Genomic DNA, 22,535 nt, shown 5'->3' on the forward strand with positions numbered 1-22,535 from the left:
TCTTGAATATCATGGTGTAAATACTTATAAATATTAAATAAAATATTTAAGACATAAAAAGAGCGACAAAATAATTTATCCTATGTACTAATATAATTTAATAAAATTAAAGTGAAAATACATTTTCCACCTTAGTTATGGACCAACCATCATAATAATGTAGTTTTTGGACCCCGTGGATAATGCAAGAAATATTTTTTGTTTAATAAGACTGTTTGTATTTCATCGTTACCTAATACATACATATATTTCATGATTGCATCAAAAATTGATAAAATATAAGATAATGAAATGTATATTTTATGATACTTTTCTTTGAATCATGTTATGTAGATTTATAAATGGTAAATAAAATATTAAAGACTTTAAAATATTGACATAAATCATTCGTATATTTTAAAATGTAATCTAGTAAAATGGAAGAGGAAATACGCTACTTACTTTGGATAAAAGATAAAAAAAAATGGCACTCATCTAATAAAATAAGCAATATATTTCTATATATATTTACTTTTAACTGCTCTTTTAATAATAGTATCACTTGTATTTTTCGCACGCGATGCTTGCTTGGTATTTTTTCGAGACAGAAAGTCGTTTTTTTTTTTGTATAGGAATCAAATTTGATTTGTTAGTATGAATACATTAATACTTGTAGACAATTGTAATCATTTATGGTGGCTTAGTTATTATATAATTGTTTTCAACATTTTTGTTAATTTTTTTAATGCTATATTTGAGTTTGATTTTTTTTTTTTAGGCAAAGTAGTTAATTTATTCATGAGGGTAATAAAATAATGTCCTTGGGGAACACCATAGCTCCCCCCCTTCCTTTATATGATAGAGATATAATTGTGTTCAACATTTTTTTAACTTTTTTATGGTATATTTGAGTTTGATTTCTTGCTTTTTTGGCAAAGTAGTTAATTTATTCATGAGGGCAGTAAAATAATTTCCTGGAGGGACACCATAGCTCCCCCTTCCTTTATATAATAGAGATAGATTATTTCGATACCAAACAAAAGCTTTCACATTGAATTTAATTTAATTTATAACGAATCAAAATACCTTCAAGATTTATATTTGAAAAGGTAAAATGCAAATATAGAGTAACATAAAATTCAATTAGATATTGTCATAAGTTGTAGTCATAAATCTAAAATATTTATCTAAGTAAAAAAAATTTCTATGTTTTACAAATATTTCGCAATACTTTAAGAAGAAAAAAAATGAATTTTTCGCAAAGATGAAGATTTTGGCAGCTATTATACAAAATAAATATTCTTGCTACTATATTATGATTGTGTTGAAGAATCAGACGTGTTGAAGAAGAACGCGAGATTTGGAAAGAATCACCAAACCATGTTGAAGAATCAATCATAATAATATAATTGTAACAAATATGAGAATTTAGAAGGAATTGATTTGTTCCCATACACGCCTCAATCAAAGAGGATTTGCAAAATATTACTTCAATAAATGACATGTGGCAAGTGAATGAGAGGGGTCGAAAAATCAAAGGAGCAATGAGAGGCGAGAAAGAATATGGGGCTGCCACGTAGGCTGAATTTTTCTTGCTTTAATATTATATATGATAACTAGAAAACACCCCATTGGTGAAGTAAAATATTTTAATGAAGGGTAAATATTTTAATAAGGCTTACTTAAGGAATATATTGCTAAATTACAAATTTACTCATTTTAATGAAGGATAGCAAAAGAAGAGCAAGCAACATTGGTGAAGTATATTTTAATGAAGGGTAAATTCGTCTTTTAACATAAGCAGAAAACACCCCATACGCTCCCCTAAACAAACACCGCATAGGTATAACCTTTAGACGAGTAACACTCCAAAATACGCTCACGGCGACGGTGCCGGTGCTCAATTCATACGCAAATTTAATTCCTTTATAACCATTAGAACCTCTCATAAGTCATACGCTAATTCCAAAGCTCGAATTGCAGAAGCTCGTTCCAGGTTCTTTTTTTGTTTCTTAGATGAATCTACTTGTTTTGTTGCGGATTTTGGTGTGGAATTGCGATTTTTAAAGTCTACTTCATATGATTATTGATGCGATTGGTTTTATGCGGTTGTTATTGTTTGTTTCATGAATTCAACTTATTTTTTCTTTATCTCATATATGTTATTTCATGTTTTTAGGGATGGATAATTTACATGTTATAAACTTATGATTCCAATGAATTTCTGGTATAACTTCTTAATTCATGTTTGTATGTTTCATGGAACTAAATGATAAGAAAATTTATGTTACAATTTGTAGATGCGCATATTTGTGTTCACTTGTTCTTGTTTAATTTCGTCAAATCAATTTTTCAAGTGTTGTGGCTGGAAATCAGGAATGAGTGACCTGTCATCCTCGGGGCTCAGGGACGGGCCTGAAGAGAATATAGGAGTCTTTTCGGTAAGTAATGAAGTATTGGAAGTGCATGAAGTTGGTAATGGTGAAGACAGCCGACTTAGAGGAGATAATAGCACCCATAAGGTGAAGAAGAAGAATAAATCAGAAAAATGCAAAGAGGTAGTTGAAAATGTCCAACCTGTGAAGGAGAAGAAGAGAGAGAAGAAAGGTGAAGTAGGTGCCGGAGACAGTGGAAAAAACAGGGACAGAGGCAGTAAAAAAAGGAAGGAGAAATCGTTTGGGTGTAATACTGAAGAAGATATAAATGCTGGCGTGCTGGAGAATTCTAAGAAGAATGGAACAGCTGAGCCTACTGATAACTCCAATCACAATAAGAAATTGAAGGACAAGAAGAGAAAGAAGAAGGATGATGTAGGAGCCGGAGACAGTGGAAAAAACAGGGACAGAGGCAGTAAAAAAAGGAAGGAGAAATCGCTTGGGTGTAATACTGAAGAAGATATAAATGCTGGTGTGCTGGAGAATTCTAAGAAGGGTGAAACTGCTGAGCCTACTGATAACTCCAATCACAATAAGAAATTGAAGGACAAGAAGAGAAAGAAGAAGGGTGATGTAGGAGCCGGAGACAGTGGAAAAAACAGGGACAGAGGCAGTAAAAAAAGGAAGGAGAAATCGCTTGGGTGTAATAGTGAAGAAGATATAAATGCTGGTGTGCTGGAGAATTCTAAGAAGAATGGAACAGCTGAGCCTACTGATAACTCCAATCACAATAAGAAATTGAAGGACAAGAAGAGAAAGAAGAAGGGTGATGTAGGAGCCGGAGACAGTGGAAAAAACAGGGACAGAGGCAGTAAAAAAAGGAAGGAGAGATCGCTTGTGTGTAATACTGAAGAAGATATAAATGCTGGTGTGCTGGAGAATTCTAAGAAGGATGAAACTGCTGAGCCTACTGATAACTCCAATCGCAATAAGAAATCTAAGAAAGTCAAGTTTTCTGATAATGTGGAAGTTTTTCCCATCACTGACACTTCTAGTAAGGGGAAGAAGAAAAGGCTCGATGATGGCAGTAAGGAGAAGAATGATCTCGAAGATGGCGTGATACATGGGAAGCGATTCTCCAAAGAGGACGATGAGATCATCCAAGATGCTGTATATAAGTACATAGAGGATCATCGACTGGGTGAACAGGGTTTAGAAATGATATTGAACTGTAAGTCCCACCCAGAAGTTAGACATTGTTGGAGAGAAATTGGGGAAGCTTTGCCTTGGAGACATTATCGGGCTGTCTATTGCCGGGCTCATGTATTGTTTGAACGAAGTGAGGCTCGTAAGTGGACCCCAGAAGAGATTGAGCTGCTTAAGAAATTCTATGAAAAGCATGGCCCAGATTGGAAAACGTTGAGCAATGAACTGGGTAAACATCGGTTTCATGTCAAAGATACATGGCGTAGGATCAGGTATCCCAATTTGAAGAAGGGACGCTGGACCCAAGAAGAATACCAGAATCTATTTAATCTTGTTAATTTGGATTTGAGCATGAAGGTATTTGAAGAAAAGAAAACAAAGCATGGAATGCTACGAGACAACATATGCTGGGAGGCCGTAGGTGAAAAGCTCTCAACTCGAACAAATTCTTTGTGTTGCACGAAATGGTATGACCAATTAACATCTCCCATGGTATCTGAAGGAGAGTGGGCTAACTCTGATGATTATAGGTTGTTGATTGTGCTTGTTGATCTTGATGCTACTTGTGAAGAAGATGTGGATTGGGATGATCTTTTGGAACATAGGTCTGGTGATGTATGTCGTAAGCGCTGGAATGATATGATACGCCATATTGGTGAAAATGGTGTCAAACCATTTAGTGAGCAAGTTGAAATTCTTTCCCAGAGATACTGTCCAGATATACTAGAAGCAAGAGAAATTTATGATAATAAAGTTCCTGTTGATCTTTAGCTTGGCTTTGGTCATAGATTTTGTTTTGCTACGTTGTAGGGTGTTTTGTTTGAGATTTAGAAGAGTTTTTCTCCAACAACCTTAAATGTTGGAAGACAAATGAAAGAGAAAACATATATCGGCTTAGAGGATTTGAACATTTATGTTTATGTTGTAATTTAGGGGAAGATAACCCCCATGGCACTTTTGGTAATGTGTAAGTTGGATTAAATTTAGCTTTAGTATATTGCTCTCTTTAACCCAAAAAAGAAAATGAAAGAGAAAACTTCCTATTTGTATGAATTCGTCTATTCAAGTCTCCTTCAACACTTCATCTCTGTATCATCTATTAATTCCTCTGTTGTAGATTATTTATGTTCTATCTCCATCTCTCTCAAGTTTTTGATTCGTCAAGGCTTGAACATTGAGAGTGTACTTGTCCGTACGATGTTAATGGTTAGGATGAAGTTACATTCGATATTGATGGAACCTTAAATAAAAGCAATGCCCCCAATTCCAACAACTTCGTCAAGCTTTTTCCCATGCTTTTTCCAAGTCTTTGTAATTGATGGCACCATCGACGTCATTCAGGTGTTTCATTCTTTATCTTATTTCTTCATTTACCCGCTTTCGAATTTTAATCAAAATTTTGGGCATTGATCATTTTTGATGGGTTATGTTTATATAATTAATAAATAAATGTAGAATCTTTTTGTGTGACAATGCAATATTTTGAGTAATTTATGATCTACATCTATTTGATAATGTTCAAATGTCAAATTTGGGTTCAAGATTTATAATATGACATTGATCATGTTTATCAGTAAAAGATTTACTGGTTGATTTCCTAGGAAATGCTAAATTTTGTTTGGTTGGATATGTGAACTTCTAATTCCCATGGGAATTTTCACTTACCTAGGGGGACTAGGTAAGTTATTTCCTACATTTTGTAGGAAGTTAATTCCCATGGGAATTTGTATTTCCCACATTGTTGTCAACCAGACAAATGCACATGAATATACTTCCGAGGAAATACAACTTCCCATGAATTTATATGGCAACCAAATCACACCTTAGTGTAGGTGGTGTATTTCTTGCTTTGGAGTGCAATGGAGTAAATCAGATTTTTATCTGCTTTGTGCTGTTCTCTAGTGATCTTTTGTCGAAATACGTTGTAGCTTCTCTGTGATTTGAGGTTGAGATTTGTATATATGATACTCCTATGTAATTCCTCATTATCTATTGTCCTGATTTGTGTTAGAGGCATTGAGGTAATGGGGAATGGCATTGAGGTAATGGGGAATGACATTGATATGGTTTTTACCATCTAAAGTTGTAGGGTTTTTGAACTGACTTCGAATTGTGATTTCATTGTGGTTGCCTGTTCACTTTCATCAAGAGAGAACTACTGAACCTATGAGTTTGAACACAAAAATTGTAATTAACTGCTTTTAACTGATTCACTCCAGTTCTTTTCATCTTATGAGTACTTGAACTAAACTATTTTGTCGTTCATTGGAATACTAATGCTCTTTTGCAGCATCATGGTTCGACTGATCCTGCAATCCTTGTGAACACGCTTGTCCACCATGGGATACCTTGTGGGGTGAGCTATCTGTAGTGTTTTGGCCTCTTGTTATGTTTTTAATTTGCATCACACATATGTATGCTTTATCGGAGCTTATGACTTGCATTGATCTTGAAGCCAACATGTGTAATCGATAATCCTAGCCACTAAGTGAGAAATAGACTCTACTATTTCCTTTTATGTGATAGGGCAATGTTAGAAAGCCACTGTCGTAAAAGGGGTATGATACAAAGCGCGTGAATTAAGAGAATTAGGAACGAACTCCCCATTCTCTTTATTAATAAGTCTAACTTACCTTAATATTCTTTATCTCTAGTTCCGGAACTATGTCCAAACTTTGGATCAATTATCAACATACTCTGCATTTATGCTTTCCCTCTCATTTTGTGCGGGGAATAGTTAGAGGTCTTTGTGGTACTAAGGATAATCTCCTCAAAGGTTTCTACTAAGAAGATAAGATTAGATGTTGCAAATAACAATCTCTTCACTTGCTAATTGTAATGTGCAAAGAAAGGCCCACTTGTCATAGAGTTCTAGCTGGAGCTTTTGGGGGGGAGGGGGGGGGGGTAAAGGTATATATGCTACATAAGGCAATTAGTTTATGATTTTGCCACACTTAGTGTTGTGGCATAGAAATTGCTAATTGTAATGTGTAAAGAAAGGCCCACTTGTCATGACAAGAGTTGTAGCTGGAGCTTTTGGGGGGAAAGGGAGGAGGGGGGGGGGGAGTAGAGGTATATATGCTACATAAGGCAATTAGTTTATGATTTTGCAACAGGTTCCATTTGGTAGGGCGTAAAACGTTTTCCTGGAAAACTGTTTTCCTCTATTTTTAGTTTTACATTGTTTAGTTGGCAAAGGAGTGTAAAACCATATATGCTACATTGTTTGGTTGGCAAAATGAAGGGAAAACTGTTTTCCTTATCTCTTTTACCCACTCCTTTCACTACCTCCTTACTTTCCCTTTCATATTTCTTTCATTTTCATTATTTTTCTTACATGGAACCAAACAACGGAAAACTAATCTTAAAATTGTATTTTCCATTGTAAATTATTTTCCATGAAAATCATTTTACATTGAAAATGTTTTACGCCCTACCAAATGGAGCCTTAGTGTTGTGGCATAGAAATTGCTAATTTATTGATCAACAGCTACTTAGACATGGCATGTTTGATAGTTAGTTGCTGTTATGGCACTAGTTGACAAGTCATTGTGAGTGTAAGATTCTCATTCAATTCTCCAATAGGAGTACATTATAAAGACCCATTAATGGACATGAGCATTATTACACAGTTGAATAGAGCAATCTGATTGGTGAATGATCACGTGCTAAGTGTCGCAATCCCATCGCTCAGTCAATCCTCGGCATTCTTGCTAGGGTAAACAAACGTAAAGCGTTCACTCCTAATAAGCTACAGATACATACACCCACTTTTGATGAATTTTCACACTCAATCTAAAAACTCTGAGCCATTAGTCTGCCCAAATTTTCTCTCACATTTCCAAACCAAAACACTAACTTAAGCTTTTTAGGGGGGGGGGGGGGGAGAGAACCAACTTAGGGAGCGTTTGGTTAGGGGTCTTGTGGCAAAGGTAAGAGAATCAAGTAACCTGATTCCCTTAGTTGTTGTTTGTTTTCCTTCCCTTACCCCCAAAGTCCTCTACTTTTATTCCCCCACCCCCCTAGGATTTCACTTACCCTTTCTTTCACTCAATCTTGACCATCTCCTTGACCACCCAACCACCACCTGACCACCCAACCACAACCGCAACCTCCCATTCGGCACCGCAACCCAACCCGGCCAGATGGCCACCACAACCCAACCCGACCACTGCATGCAGACCCGATACCTCCACCCACACCCTTAATCAAGCCACCAACCATCGCCTATACCACCACTCACGGCACAAACCCCAGAAAAAAGAAAGAAAGAAGAGCAACAGAAGGGTGAGAAATTGACGTGCAGGGAAGGGGAGGGAGAGATGCAACGCGCAGGGAGGGGTGGGGGAGATCGATGTGCAGTGAAGGGGAGGGGGAGATGCGACACGCAGGGGAGGGAGAGATGCGACGTGCAAGGAGGAGAGAGGGGGAGATCGACGCGTAGGGAAGGGGGGGAGGGAGATGCGACTTGGTGGGAGAGGGAGGAGATCAATGCGGCGCGGCGGTGTTTCAGGGTCAGATGTGGTGGTGGTGGTGGTGCTGCTATGATGGAAGATGGTAAGAGGAGGAAGAAAGAGGAATGACATTTACCAACCAAACATCACTTTTAATCTAAAGGTTTTGCTTTCCTTTCCCCTTCTACCCCTTTCTTGATTCCATTCCCTTTACCCCATAAACACCCCCTTAAGCTTTGGAGGGAGGGGAGGAACCCACCAAACCTAGGGAGATATATTGTATTTCTAGTACACAAAAAAGGAAGGTTGTAACATTGCTGGTGTGGTCTCTCAATTCATTCGTCTTCTAGAAATCAAGAGGTCAACAAGCCCTTTGATGTCTACACTCGACAACACCTAAGATGGTAGTTTCTTTGGTGAAATTATGCCATGTCTATGATGGTAGTTTCATTGGTAAAAATTTAAAAGGATTTTATGTAGCTAATCCTTTTTGCGATACTCGGGGTTGGGAAGGAAGGATATTGTTTTGTATTGCCAATGCTAATTTTTGGCTCAGTGTTGTGGAGTTAAGACTAAGATATTTGCTAGCTCATCATTTCATCTACTTATTTTGTCCTATTACGATGCCATGTCTACATGTGGACACTTCTCAAAATGTACATGAGTTTTTTTTTTTTTCAAATTCTTCTCTCATAAAGGTTGCTACCGAAAAGCTCTCGGTTCTAAAGTCAAAGATGATTGAATTTGGAAAGAGTCATGATAAAGATGTTGGAGAGGGTCTTGAAGTGCTTCCGGGTGTTGAATGCCCTCCTTGAAGCCTTGTCATCAAGGGTTGGTGTATTTATTGGATTGGTAAGCTTGCATGTAGACATATTCTTTGCTTTTTATCCTACACAAATCAGATAATACTAGTAAGTATTAATTGTAGTCTGTAACTTTTAGCCCCTATAACATTCTAAGTTTCAGTTGGAGAGCTTGTTTAGGATCTTTCTTGCTAATTCTGCTCCAATATTCAGGTAGGAAGATTTGTTAAGAGTTTGAACAGTAATATGCATCAAAAGTTCTATATTTCTATGTGGATAAACATGGATCCTTTGATAAATAGATCAATAGAAAGGGGGAAATGAGAAATCCATGCCTAGAGTGGTGAAGGGTGCCTGGATACTGATTGTGCGTTGTGTTCAGTGTGCACTACAGTTTAAGCTAGTTTTGTGTTCGTGTTTAATTTGATCCTTTTCTAATACTATGTATCGACTTTAATTCAAGCTGGCATTCTGTAAATATGTGCTGCCTGGTCATTTTAAGGTTTAGACCCCCAAAAGAGGGCAGATCACCCTGTCCACCTTCCGCTTTGCTTCAAGTGTTGGTTTCTTTGGCTGAAATTAGAAACTGTTGGAAATTCTAACTCCTATTTGTTTTTAGGCAACTTAGGCCCTGTTCTTTTGCTGAACTGAACTGAACCGAAATTCATCATTGATGACCTATTGACCTGAATTGAAATCAATTTTGCTAAACTGAATTCAACTGAAATTAGTATGCTGAACTGAAATTAATTTGCTGAACTGAAATTAATTGTTTTGAATGAAATTAATGTTGCTGAACTGAAGTGAAATGTACTGAAACTAAGCTGCAAAGAATAGGGTCTTAGTTTCTTGGTAGATGTTAAAAAGATGCAATTTAATCAGGCCACAATATGTGCTTGAGTTGAAGGAATTTGAACTACAGTAAAATTGTTTATAAGAATGCTTGGAATTTGTTGGCTTTGATCTGGCTTGCTGTAGAATCTCTTTTTTCTCTTGTCTTATTACTTCTGTTGCGACTTGCTATGTAGGTTACTGGCAACTTGGAAGAGATTGCATGGATGAAAATGAAAGGCTTGGGTATTGAAAGATATTTTAGTGTTCCACATATTGGAGGGTTAGTTAAGAGAACAGTCATTCTAGTACTTGACCAGCTGACCTTTTTATGTAGTATTTATGGTTTATGATGACCTATTCTCAAATTTGGGAGCGATCACATTGATGGAGGTCACCTTGTCAAAATTGCAGCAGAAAGGGCTGAAAAGCTTTTTCCAGGGAAATTTGATTTGCGAGTGCATGTCGGAGACACAGTATGTAGAATTTTATTTCACCTAAACGTTTGTTAATAACTTTCCTTTTAACTTGCTTCATAGCTTAAATAACAACTATGCTATTGTTTCTGTTAAGATGCTCTGGAAATTTTGATCGATGATTCTTTCCTGCCACTATGACCGTATCTTTTGCAGCCAAGTGATATCCGTGTGGGGGAGCATTGGCAATAGGTGTTTGCACTGGCATCTTCGGGAAGGAGGATCTGGAGCAGGCTAGCAGTGGAGGTTCTGTCATCCTGCAAGATCTTTCTGTTAGTGAGAGCTTTGTAAATTTGCTGGGTCTTTGAATTTGGTTCCCGGCTATTTAGTATGTGTTATTTGACATGACTGTTATCCTACTTTATGTAATTAGTCTTTTTCAAATGGATTTACTCAATAGGCTTGGGTGGGGGTACAATTTTCATGTCATGCAATAGAATGACACGACTACCATTTCAAAACTGTCATCAATCTTTAGCAACTTGTTCATGAAGCTTGAAATGGACCATGTTTCTCTGCTAATAGCCTAATATAGTACTTCCAAGAGGCTCCTCCCACCTCCCTTCTACCAAAACCAAAATAAAGAGAGAGATATTCAGCTGAATAAAGTTAGTTGAATATGGTGAAGCTTTTATCAATATTCAGAATTTGTTCCTCAATTTGTAGTAATTTGCAATTTCTGAGGTGGTGAAAAGAACTCTGCTCTAAAAGATGCGAAAACAGAGTATGACTGTGACCACTAGAGTACAACGCAGGTGATCGAAAGCTTTTTTGCGTACTATGTGTGCACTATTAGAGGCCTTTTTAGATCAGGTTGCATGAAATTAGTTTGAGTCTTTTCACTTGTTCATTGTATTAACATATTCTTGCAAGCAATAAAGTGACCTTTCACAGTGCCAAATACCAAAGATAATAAATGAAAAAAGCAGTTTAAAAAAGAGTAGTGGGAGCACTAAGTTGATGCACGAAATGATATGACCAATTAACGTCTCCCATGGTATCTGAAGGAGAGTGGGCTAATGCTGATGATTATAGGTGGTTGATTGTGCTGGTTGATCTTGATGCTGCTTGTGAAGAAGATCTGGATTATCTTCTGGAACATAGGTCTGGTGATGTATGTTGTAAGCGCTGGAATGAAATGGCACGCCATATTGGTGAAAATGGTGTCAAACCATTTAGTGAGCAAGTTGAAATTCTTTCCCAGAGATACTGCCCATATATACTAGAAGCAAGAGTAGTTTATGACAATAAAGTTCCTGTTGATCTTTAGTTTGGCTTTGGTCATAGATTTTGTTTTGTTATGTTGTAGGGTGTTGTTTTTGAGATTTTGAAGAGTTTTTCTCCAATAACCTTAAATGTTGGAAGACAAATAAAAGAGAAAACATATATCGGCTTTAGAGGATTTGAACATTTATGTTTATGTTGTAATTTAGGGGAAGATAACCCCCATGGTACTTTTGGAGTTTTGGTAATGTGTAAGTTGGATTAAATTTAGCTTTAGTATATTGCTCTCTTTAACCCAAAAAAGAAATTGAAAGAGAAAACTTCCTAGTTGTATGAATTCGTCTATTCAAGTCTCCTTCAACACTTCATCTCTGTATCATCTATTAATTCCTCTGTTGCAGATTATTTATGTTCTATCTCCATCTCTCTCAAGTTTTTGATTCGTCAAGGCTTGAGCATTGTGAGTGTACTTGTTCGTACGATGTTAATGGTGAGGATGAAGTTACAATGGCAATTGGCAAATGGTAAGTATCCGCCTGGGTTTTGTTGTTAATTATCTCATGTAATGAGTGTCATTTTTTTTTTGTTTCTTTTTGTTTTCTTTAGTTTGATGAAATTTTACACTGGTTCTAAATGTTCTGCAGCATTTGTTTTATTTATTTGTTTATTTTGTGCTGTCTAAATGAGTGTGGTTTGAGAGCGTTGAGAAAGTGTGCAAATTCGATTGATTTTCTGTTAGTTGGAAATGAATGGATGACTGTGTGTAGGCTCAGTCAGGATTATAGAGTGACCAAGAGGTTAGCAATATCACAAGCTTTGGACCATCAAGGATACATTTGGAGCATCCTAGTCATTTGGTGAAGCAATTGGTACATAAAGGCTCTCCAGTCTCCACCATGGCGTGATGATGACAAAGATGGGCATTACATATTTGAGCTCGGAGAAATTCTAACGCCTCACTGTAATATACTGCATTGTTTTCAAGCATATCTTTCATTGATTTTTTTTTTCTCGTGGAATATGCATTATCTTGTCCCTTTTGATAGGGATACTTGTTGCTTGTGTATTCAATCACTCTTTTTTCTATTTGATTTGTTGCATACTTCCTCCGTTTAGAAATAGTTGCACCATTTCTATTTTGTGCACTATTCACATCTTACACGTAGGTTGTCTTTGGTGATTTATATTTTAGGAAAAACATAGTCATGTGCGGTCTTGTTAGATTTGTCTCGATGTAAATTTTTTAAAATAAACTTTTTTATAATTTTTACTTATTGATAATTAAAGATATTAATATTTGAAATCATACATCGGCGTGTGTGAAAGTTAGAAATGGTGCAACTATTTCTAAACGGAGGAAGTATATTTTAATTGCCTTCACGAAATCGTACACTTTTCTTCAAGATTTTGAACTATGTATTTTTCCCTTATGAATGATATTAGATTATTATTCAATGGAAAACACATATGCGATACAAGTTAGTATAATTACGATACACCGGAACTGGTTGACTTTCTGAATGGTTTTGCTAAGTTGATCCTCTTATGCATACTGACTGATATTCTTTTGACTATACATGCAGATAAGATTCTTAGGAAGATTGGAGAAGGTTTGTCCTACAATAGCTGTTTTGGCAGTTTTTTAATGATGATTTGCTCCTTCCCAAACCTCATATTTATGTAAGTTTCATCCTGGCACCTTCCTGTAAAAATCATCCGAAGTATCAAAAAATATCGTGACGCTGCAATGATAAATATTGATGTGCTCGAGTAGCTTGGGAGACACAATAGACATGGAAATGGGTACATTTCTTTGTATTTTTCTTTCTTCATTTGGTTCTCCAATTTATTTACTGTGTTGTCAGATTAGCTTTGTCTGAGATGAACTTGTTGCTAATGGGTTAAATGAATTCATCCATGCAGTTGTGTTTAAATAGAAACTGGTTTGACTATCGTAACCGTATATGTATTGCAAGTATACTACTGTCTATATTATGATAGTACGATTTCCCCAGCTTAATGTTCTTTGGGGATTAAAACATGGATGGATGTGATTGGTTCAACAGGTATTTGAGATGCTTGGACCAAGCTTATTTGATTTTCTTCGGAAAAACAATTATTGATCATTTCCAGTTGATCTGGTTCGCTAGATCGGGAGACAACTCTTGGAATGTGTAGCATGTCTGTGGTTAATGACTTTAATCCTCTTTCTCTTTTCTTTTGCTTAAGTTTATGAAATTGTTGTTACTCATAGAACCATTATGTATGATTTTGATGAATACATGCAAAGTTTCTTTTTCCTATGGTTAATTCCACCTCTTGTATTTGATGGTCAATCGTTTTCGCTATCTGCATGCTATTGCAAGGAATCAGAATGGGGGTACCAGTAAACCCTTAATTACTTACGTCAGAAGGGGAAAAAAGGAAAAAGCACAACATTCAGCCACCTAACCAATACAACGTCACAATTAGTTAAGGTCCAGGAATATTGGAATATTGGACAGAGTAGTGGGGTGAGTCACTGTCACCACTGGCATGCTAGTTATTGTACAGAGAATTAAAATTTCTGTGAGTGAGAGTATAAATAAGAGCTGAGGTGAGAAATGCAAATCATCAGAATTTTGTAATAGAAAGTGAGACAAATTTGGAGAGTCCTTGCCTCTCAAAGAGTGAGGGTTGTAATTGATTTTTGCTTCTCTTGTTAATATCAATACAACTATTATCCCTTGGTCCTATTTTATTTCTTCTCCTCTGTTTTTATTATCGCTGGATCCTTTGGTTTCTACCAACTTGGTATCACAGGAAGGTTGAGGACAGCAAGAAAAGAAAATGGCACCGACTCACCAGCAACGAATAGAAGCCCTGGAAGAAGGTATCGCCGGAGTCCAAACTTCGGTGAATGAGTTAACGATGTCCCAATATGTGATGGTTGAAAAACTAGCCTCCAACCTGGAAGAAGCCTCGCAAAGGCTTGAAGGAAGAGTGATTCGTGCTTGTGAATCCCAGGATACGTTGATCGCTCAGATGAAGGAGGATCAACGGAAATTTCAGGCTGAGATGAGGGAAACATCGTTGGCGTTGAAAAACTCCACCACTTCTTCAGCGACCCATTCCGGAGCTCCGTTTCCGAGGAGGAACGGAGAAAGAAAGAGAAACGATGAAGAGGCCAAAGAGGAAGGAGGGTACCAGGAGAACCCACCGGTGGGGGGAAGACCCACCGACAAGTGGAGGCACAAATGGCTAGATCTGCCGACATTCGATGGTACCAACCCATACGGATGGATTTTGAGAGCGGAGCGTTTCTTTTCGTTTTATCGACCGGAGGGCGCTGAGAAAATGGAGGCGGCAGTGGTGGCGTTTCAGGGGGACGCGCCATTGTGGTTTCAATGGGAACATGGAAGGAGACATGCATAGGTGGGAGGAGTGAAAGGGGTTGCTCCTCCACCAATTTCGACCCTCAGGGCAAGGAACCCTCCATGAACAGTGGCTGGGAAGGGTAATGTGGTGGAATACCGACGTAGTTTGATTCAATTGATGGCCCCTTTAACAGGTGTGCCAGAAGAGAATTCAAAAGGCCAATTTTTTATTGGGCTCAGGGAGGAGTTACAGGCCGAGGTTCGACTACATATGCCCAGAACTTTAGAGGCCACTGTGGAGATCGCCCTTAGGGAAGAGGAAAAAATGGATCAGCTCAAGATCATTGAGCCGGGTTATAATCCTTTTAAGCCCAACCAACAAAATTCTTATTTTCCCCACAAAAATACCCAACCCATCAGTCACTACTCAAAGAACCTACCCCTTATTACCCAAAACCAAAAAAATACCCAGCCCTCTCTCTCCTCCACCCAATACCACGCCCAACCCAGCAAATATCTCACCAACTCTACCTACCCAAACCCAATCAACCAGCCCGCTCCTATAGCGAAACCAGTGGGCAAAATTCGTCGCCTCAGTGAGCTCCAGCACAAACGTGAGAAAGGGCTGTGCTTTTGATGCGATGATAAATGGCATCCGGGCCATCGTTGCCGGAAAAAGGAGTTGAGTGTCCTCCTTACGTGCGACGAGGGGGGTGGTTGTGGGGAATTGGAAGAAGCGCCCTACGCGACACAAGAGGTGGAAGAAGCTCCACCAGCCCATCTCTAACCGGAGATTTCCTTGAATTCGGTGATGGGGTTTGACACTCCACAAACCCTTAAACTTAGGGGATGAGTCCACAACCTGGACGTGGTGGTTATGGTGGACCCGGGGCCACCCATAACTATATCTCTCTCACCACTGTTCAAAAATTGGGCATTCCAATCATACCCTCCCACCGGGGAGGCGGTCATGGGTCAGGGTGAATGTAAATCCGTCCACCTCCGATTACAAGGGCTCGACGTCATTGAGGATTACTTGCCACTAAGCCTAGGTAAATCTGATCTCATATTGGGTATTCAATGGCTTGCTAAACTTGGTACTATGTTTGCGAATTGGAAAACACAGGTGCTGAAATTTAATGTTGGCAGTGAATCTGTGACTTTGAAGGGGGATCCCTCCCTAGACAGGTCCTTAATCTCACTTAAAGCAATGATGCGTACGTTAGACAGAGAGGGTGGCGGGTACCTAGTGGAATTGAACCGACTGGAGAAAGTTTCCCCACCGGAAAAAACCTGGATACTCTCAGCCATGCCGCAAACTACCTACAACCCACCCTCTCCTCTTTTTACCATCTTTTCTCCCTGCCCGCCGGCTTACCTCCTAGCCGTGGCTATGAGCACCCCATAATCCTTAAGGATGGCACCGATCCCATAAGTGTTCGTCCCTACCGTTACCCTCAAATACAAAAAGATGAGATTGAATGCCTCATTGGTGATATGCGTCAAGCCGGTATCATCAAACCCTCTACTAGCCCATTCTCCAGTCCGGTCCTACTAGTCAAGAAAAAGGACGGATCATGGCGCTTTTGCGTCGATTATAGAGCATTGAACAAGGCTACAATGCCCGATAAATACCCTATACCCATAATCGATGAACTTCTCGATGAACTCAAGGGTGCTTCTGTTTTCACCAAATTGGACCTCAAAGTTCGAATACCATCAAATTCGAATGAGAGGCGGTGATGAGCACAAAACGGCTTTTCGAACCCATTAAGGTCATTACAAATTTCTCGTGATGCCCTTTGGTCTTACTAATGCACCCGCCACATTCCAATCTTTGATGAATGATGTATTCAAGCCTTTCCTCCGCAAATTTGTGTTGGTATTTTTTGACGACATCCTAATCTATAGCCCAAACACAGACCTTCACCAAAAACACCTCTCCCTTGTTCTCAACGAACTTCACCAACATCACCTCTTTGCTAACCCCAGTAAATGCGAGTTTGGAAAACGAGATATCGCCTACTTGGGGCACGTGATCACATCAGCGCGAGTCTCGGTGGATCAAGAAAAAATTAGGGCCATGTTAGCGTGGCCTGTGCCGCAGAATCTCAAGTCCCTTAGGGGATTTTCGGGCCTCACGGGGTATTACCGGAAGTTCGTTGCCGGGTATGCCAAGTTAGCATGCCAAGTTAGCAGCACCTCTTACCCAACAATTGAAGAAGGATTGTTTTTTGTGGAATGAGGAGGCTACAGCCTCGTTTGAAGCACTTAAGCACGCAGTGACTACGGTGCCTACGGTGCCTACTTTGGTTCTGCCGGATTTCAGCAAGACCTTCACCGTAGGAACGGATGCTTCTAGTTTTGGCCTGGGTGTGTGCTGTGCTTTCCACCCGGTGGCTTTCTTTAGCCAAACCTTGGGACAACGTGCTAAGCTCAAGTCTATATATGAAAAAGAGCTAATGGCAATTGTTTTGGCAGTGTTGAAATAGAGGTGGCACTACCTTCTCGGGCAACGGTTTCTCATTAAAACCGATCAACAGAGCCTAAAGTTTCTGATGGAGGAGCGAGAAATCGAACCGGAGTACCAAAGGTGGGTTAGCAAACTCATGGGCTTCACTTTCGACATCATTTATAGGTCGGGTTCGACGAATATAGTGGCTGACGCCTTGTCAAGGCAAGAACATTCGGTACAGACTTGGGGGCTCTGATCGCTACATGTCACGTTCCTTGGGAACAGCTCCAATCTCAAATTAATCAAGATCCTTTTATTGCTCAGACCACTCAGGACATCCTAGAAGGTAAGCAAGCTCCTAAAGGGTACACTATCTTACATGGGACTCTCTTCTATAAAGGGCGGCTGGTTATTCCGAAGGATTCTGCATTGGTTCACAGGCTGTTGAAGGAGTACCATGATTCAGTGATCGGGGGCCATTCGGGGGATTTAAAAACATACCAAAGACTTGCTAGTGAGTGGTATTGGCCCGGGATGAGAAGAGATGTGGGCCGATATGTTCTAGCCTGTCATACATGTCAGCAAAACAAACACTCATCTCTGAGCCCAGGAGGTTTACTCCAACCTTTACCCATTCCCAACAAGGTGTGGGAGGATATTAGCCTTGATATTGTGGAAGGGCTACCCAAGTCCAAAGGGTTCGATGTCATCTTAGTAGTGGTGGATAGGCTCACGAAATACGGCCATTTCCTATGCCTCAAACACCCTTTCTCTGCATCATCAGTGGCCGCCATTTTCGTCAAAGAGATAGTAAGGTTACATGGGATGCCCTCCTCAATTGTCTCCGATAGAGACAGAAAAATTCTTAGCTCTTTCTGGAAAGAACTATTCAGGCTACAGGGAACTTCGTTACAACGTAGCACAGTCTACCATCCACAATCGGATGGCCAGACCGAAGTGGTGAATAAGAGTGTGGAGTCGTACTTGAGATGCTTCGTGAATGGACGACCGAGTACTTGGTCACAATGGCTGCATTGGGCCGAGTTTTGGTACAACACTAGCTTCCATTCTTCAACACAATGTACACCCTTCAAGGCCCTCTGTGGTCGAGACCCTCCCCACATCATCAGATTTTCACAAGGTCAGGGTCTTTCTTCCTTGGAGGAACAAATGCTTGAGAGGGATGCAGTGTTAGATGATCTCAAAAGCCACTTACTTCGAGCCCAACACAAAATGAAGCTACAAAATGAAGCTGTACGCTGATGGGAAGCGTCGTGAAGTAGAATTTGCAGTGGGAGATCATGTATATCTCAAACTACAGCCATATAGGCAACGCTCTCTCTCTCACCACAACAATGAGAAGTTGTCACCCCGCTATTGTGGGCCCTTCCTCGTCCTCCAAAGAGTTGGCTCAGTTACCTACAGACTCCAATTACCCCCATACTCAAGGATACACCCGGTTTTTCATGTGTCTCAGCTCAAAAAATCAGTGGGCTCCCTTCCTACTTCGCCTACCATTCCCCCACAGATCACCCCTGATCTTGTAATGGACGTCCAACCTGAATCTCTTCTAGAATTCAGGAGATCCCAATTCCACAGTTCCGCAGGTCCTCATTAAATGGGGGCACTTGCCTGCCTATGAAGCTACTTGGGAGGAGTTCGCCACTGTCAATTCCAGGTTTCCCTCCTTCCACCTTGAGGACAAGGTGGCTCTTTGGGAGCGGGGTAATGCAAGGAATCAGAATGGGGGTACCACTAAACCCTTAATTACTTACGTCGGATGGGGCAAAAAGGGAAAAGCACAACATTCAGCCACCTCACCAATACAACATCACAATTAGTTAAGGTCGAGGAATATTGGAATATTGGAATATTGGACAGAGTAGTGGGGTGAGTCACTGTCACCACTGCCATGCTAGTGATTGTACAGAGAATTACAGAATTTCTGTGAGTGAGAGTACAAATAAGAGCTGAGGTGAGAAATGCAAATCATCAGAATTTTGTAATAGAAAGTGAGACAAATTTGGAGAGTCCTTGCCTCTCGAAGAGTGAGGGTTGTAATTGATTTTTGCTTCTCTGGTTAATATCAATACAACTATTATCCCTTGGTCCTATTTTATTTCTTCTCCTCTGTTTTTATTATTGCTGAATCTTTTGGTTTCTACCAGCTATCATGTAGTCTTATTTTAATATGAACAGCTGGAAGTTATAGTCCCTAAGCAGTTGGTATTCTTGCAGTACCTTGTGTTTCGCGTGGTTTCCACTTGCAGTTAGAGATGGCAATGGGTAGGATCTGGACAGGGTCCTCTAGAATCCAGATCCAGATCCGTTTTTCAGACAAGGATCCAGATCCTACCCGGATCCATTGGGTAATAATAATGAGGATCCAGATCCAGATACGTAAGGATCCTACGGATCCGGGTCCTAAACGGATCCAAAACGGATCCTTGTCTATTTTGTACAAATTACCCTAATTTTCACAATAATTAAAAATTTTAAACAATAAAGTCATCTAATATCAACCAAAAAATTACATTTAGTTTCTGAAAAATAACCATTACAACTATTTAATTATCAAACTGTAGATTAAACAACTAATTCTGAAAGATTAACAATTATCAACCGATTTTTCGAACTCAATAATCAAGTAAATTCGCACATTAATTAGAACATAATTCGAAATTCATGCAAAAGTTCATTATAACATGTAATAACATATATTACAATATTAAATAATAATAATAAAATTATAAAAACGGGTAAACGGATCTGGGTAATAATTTAGGACCCGGTCCAGATCCGTTTTTTCCAAGGAGGATCCAGATCCTACCCGGATCCATAGGGTCCAAAATTTGAGGATCCAGATCCGTAAAAAATGGATTTGGATCCACGGATCCGGGTAGGGTCCATTACCCATTGCCATCTCTACTTGCAGTCATGCATGAGTTGCGCCTTGTCCACACTGATTTGAAGCCAGAAAATCTACTTCTTATTTCCTCTGAATATGTAAAAATACCAGATAATGAGGTATAAAACTTGTTCGGGTTTTGCTACTTCATTAAGATTTTGTGCTTTCCTCATTAGCTTCATATTTATATCGTTTTTCCTGTTTGCAGATGGTTGTTGACTGATAATTGCCTCTTGATTCTTGTTGTCCTTTGCAGGGTTCATTGAGGGACGGAAAGAGGTTGCAAAAGTCTTGTGCAATAAAGGTTATTGATTTTGGTAGCACAGCTCATGGTACTCAAGTGCATAACTATATTGTATCAACAAGACATTATCGGGCCCCAGAGGTTATTCTTGGTATGCTGATTAGTAGTTATTGCTTGTGTTGTAAGCATATTGGGAAATTGCCATTTTCAGAGATGCTGATTTATTTTTCAACTAAACTATTGCCTTTTCTCTCTCCTTTTCTTTTCTTTGATTTTCCCCAATGAAGGTCTTGGATGGAGTTACCCATGTGATTTATGGAGTGTTGGTTGTATCCTGGCAGAACTATGCTCGGTGTGCCATTCTACTACTACTGTTATTGAGGCGAATTCAGCATGTCCACTTGAATTTTTGAACTGGGCACTTTTCTAATTGTTTCAACTTCTGTCAGGGGGAAGCGCTGTTCCAAACACATGTAAACCTAGAGCATTTGACCATGATGGAGAGGGTTTTGGGACCCGTACCTGATCACATGCTAAGAAGAGCAGAGTATGTGCCTGTTTGTGGAACTTTTGTCATTCTTGTGCGTTATATTGATGGGGTCCAAGAAACTTGTATAAAAGTACTATGTCGTTGACTACTAGTATAAAATTGGTGGGCAAGGGATTATCACCATTTCTGAAAAATATATATGTCTTTACAGTTTTGTTCTTTAGTAAACTTTGGTGGATACATTTTGCTATCAATCTTGACAAAGCACGTGAAGTTGTTAGGAAGCTCTTATGAGGATGGATCATTCCCTAGACATACATATGGAATGTCTGAAAAGCTCTAGGAAGGGGGAATCACTTGACAGTGACTGTAATCAAGCTAATATTATTGTCAAATGAAAATTGGTGATGTGAAAGAAATAAGCACTTAGTAATGTTTATTTTTCATATTTAGGACCTTTTTTTCTTGAGGTGGCAAATGGGTCTTTTGGACCAGGACACCAGGTTCAGTTTGGATCCTATACTCCTATATGGGTCTAGTTGGTTTTTACTTTTTTTTATGTCATTAATATTCGGGTTAGGTTGGGTTGGGTCAGTTCTGTTAGGTGTACTTTTTTCTCAAGTGAGCCCTTGGATGGACTAACACGGGTTTGATCATTTACTGTCTTCTAACCTTTTTCCTTTCCTCATGCAGGCGACACGCTGAGAAGTACATCAGACGGGGTAGGTTAAACTGGCCTGAAGGTGCTACTTCCAAGTTCCAGGGAAAGCATCAAAGCTGTTTTAAAACTGCCTCATATTCAGGTATGTATTTCTTTTTCATCGTCTTCCCTTGCTTTTGCAAGAATAAGATAATCTGAACTGGCAATTGAAAATCTTTTGCAGAACTTAGTGATGCAACATGTGGATCATTCTGCTGGTGATCTGCTGGTGATCTTATAGACCTCTCTTGCAAGGACTCCTTCATTATGACCCTACCATGAGAATTACAGCCAGGGAAGTCCTCAGGCACCCCTTTACTAAAAAGCACTACAGATTCAGAGAAATTTCAGTGTTATCCTTTGTACTAGCTTTCCTCTGTTTGTAGTAGAGTAGGTATTTTTTTTTTCTTTATTTCCCTTTAAAGAGTGGGAAAACATTAGATTGATACCTCTAGTAACAGTTGCTGCTTCGTCTATGCGAGCTTTTAAATAAAAGATGTTTTAAGAGAAATTCATCTTGAAACGTATTGAGCTGAATCTTGCAAAGCCAGAAAAGTACCTGTAATTGTTTTTTTTATAAAAGTTTAATATATTTCTTCTTCTTAGTGTGTTGCTTTTGTATTCAAGTTCTGATCCAAGTTTTGATCTATATTTGCCCGGACTTTTGGATATTTTGTGCAATTAATCTTAGTGTATGGAAGACTTCAGCATAATCTTTCTGAATGAAGTGGAAACGTAGGCATTTTAAGTTGTGAAGCTCGGACTCGGCCAGCCACCTTGCCGTACCGGTGTCGACACAACACGACACCAGTGCCGATATGGAATCCGGACTGGACATGGGGAGGAGAAAGTGGACGCGGCATCGATTACCTGTAAACTCTAGATCTGAAAATTGACCTAGAAATACACGATTTTATTTCTCGAGATATTGGGGCTTTTACTCGAGAGGGTGAGTCATTTACAATGGTCTAACTTTCGTCATCTTACCGGCTACTTCTCAGGCGACGGTAGAGGAGATGGAGGTTGTTGCGTGC

General features: G+C 39.2%; 1 protein-coding gene, 1 non-coding gene and 1 pseudogene across 3 annotated transcripts; all 3 read left to right on the forward strand.

Annotated features, from left to right (window-relative positions):
- Positions 1–1,900: 1,900 nt before the first annotated feature.
- Positions 1,901–4,613, forward strand: LOC104905790 (DNA-binding protein REB1). 2 transcript variants are annotated; one of them, XM_010694426.3, is made up of 2 exons: positions 1,901–1,975; positions 2,356–4,613. In XM_010694426.3, exon 2 carries the CDS (start codon positions 2,358–2,360, stop codon positions 4,329–4,331), a length of 1,974 nt encoding a protein of 657 aa, XP_010692728.2. In that variant the 5' UTR covers positions 1,901–1,975; positions 2,356–2,357; the 3' UTR covers positions 4,332–4,613. The 2 variants fall into 2 exon arrangements, with proteins under 2 accessions (XP_010692728.2, XP_010692729.2); XM_010694427.3 differs by having other exon boundaries at positions 1,941–1,975; positions 2,337–4,613.
- Positions 4,509–10,220, forward strand: LOC104905789 (uncharacterized). Its single transcript, XR_008967126.1, has 6 exons — positions 4,509–4,520; positions 4,772–4,901; positions 5,851–5,916; positions 8,713–8,866; positions 9,846–9,931; positions 10,016–10,220. It is a non-coding gene; the product is annotated as an uncharacterized LOC104905789 (transcript).
- A 1,635-nt stretch (positions 10,221–11,855) lies between these two features.
- Positions 11,856–22,101, forward strand: LOC125494430 (serine/threonine-protein kinase AFC2-like; annotated as a pseudogene).
- Positions 22,102–22,535: the final 434 nt, after the last annotated feature.

Source organism: Beta vulgaris, chromosome 1 (genome assembly GCF_026745355.1).
Source record: "Beta vulgaris subsp. vulgaris cultivar EL10 chromosome 1, EL10.2, whole genome shotgun sequence".
NCBI lineage: Eukaryota > Viridiplantae > Streptophyta > Magnoliopsida > Caryophyllales > Amaranthaceae > Beta > Beta vulgaris.

What these genes read in the sequence shown, in the direction of transcription:
- LOC104905790 (XM_010694426.3), top strand. Translation starts at nt 2,358, where the DNA reads ATGAGTGACCTGTCATCCTCGGGGCTCAGGGACGGGCCTGAAGAGAAT.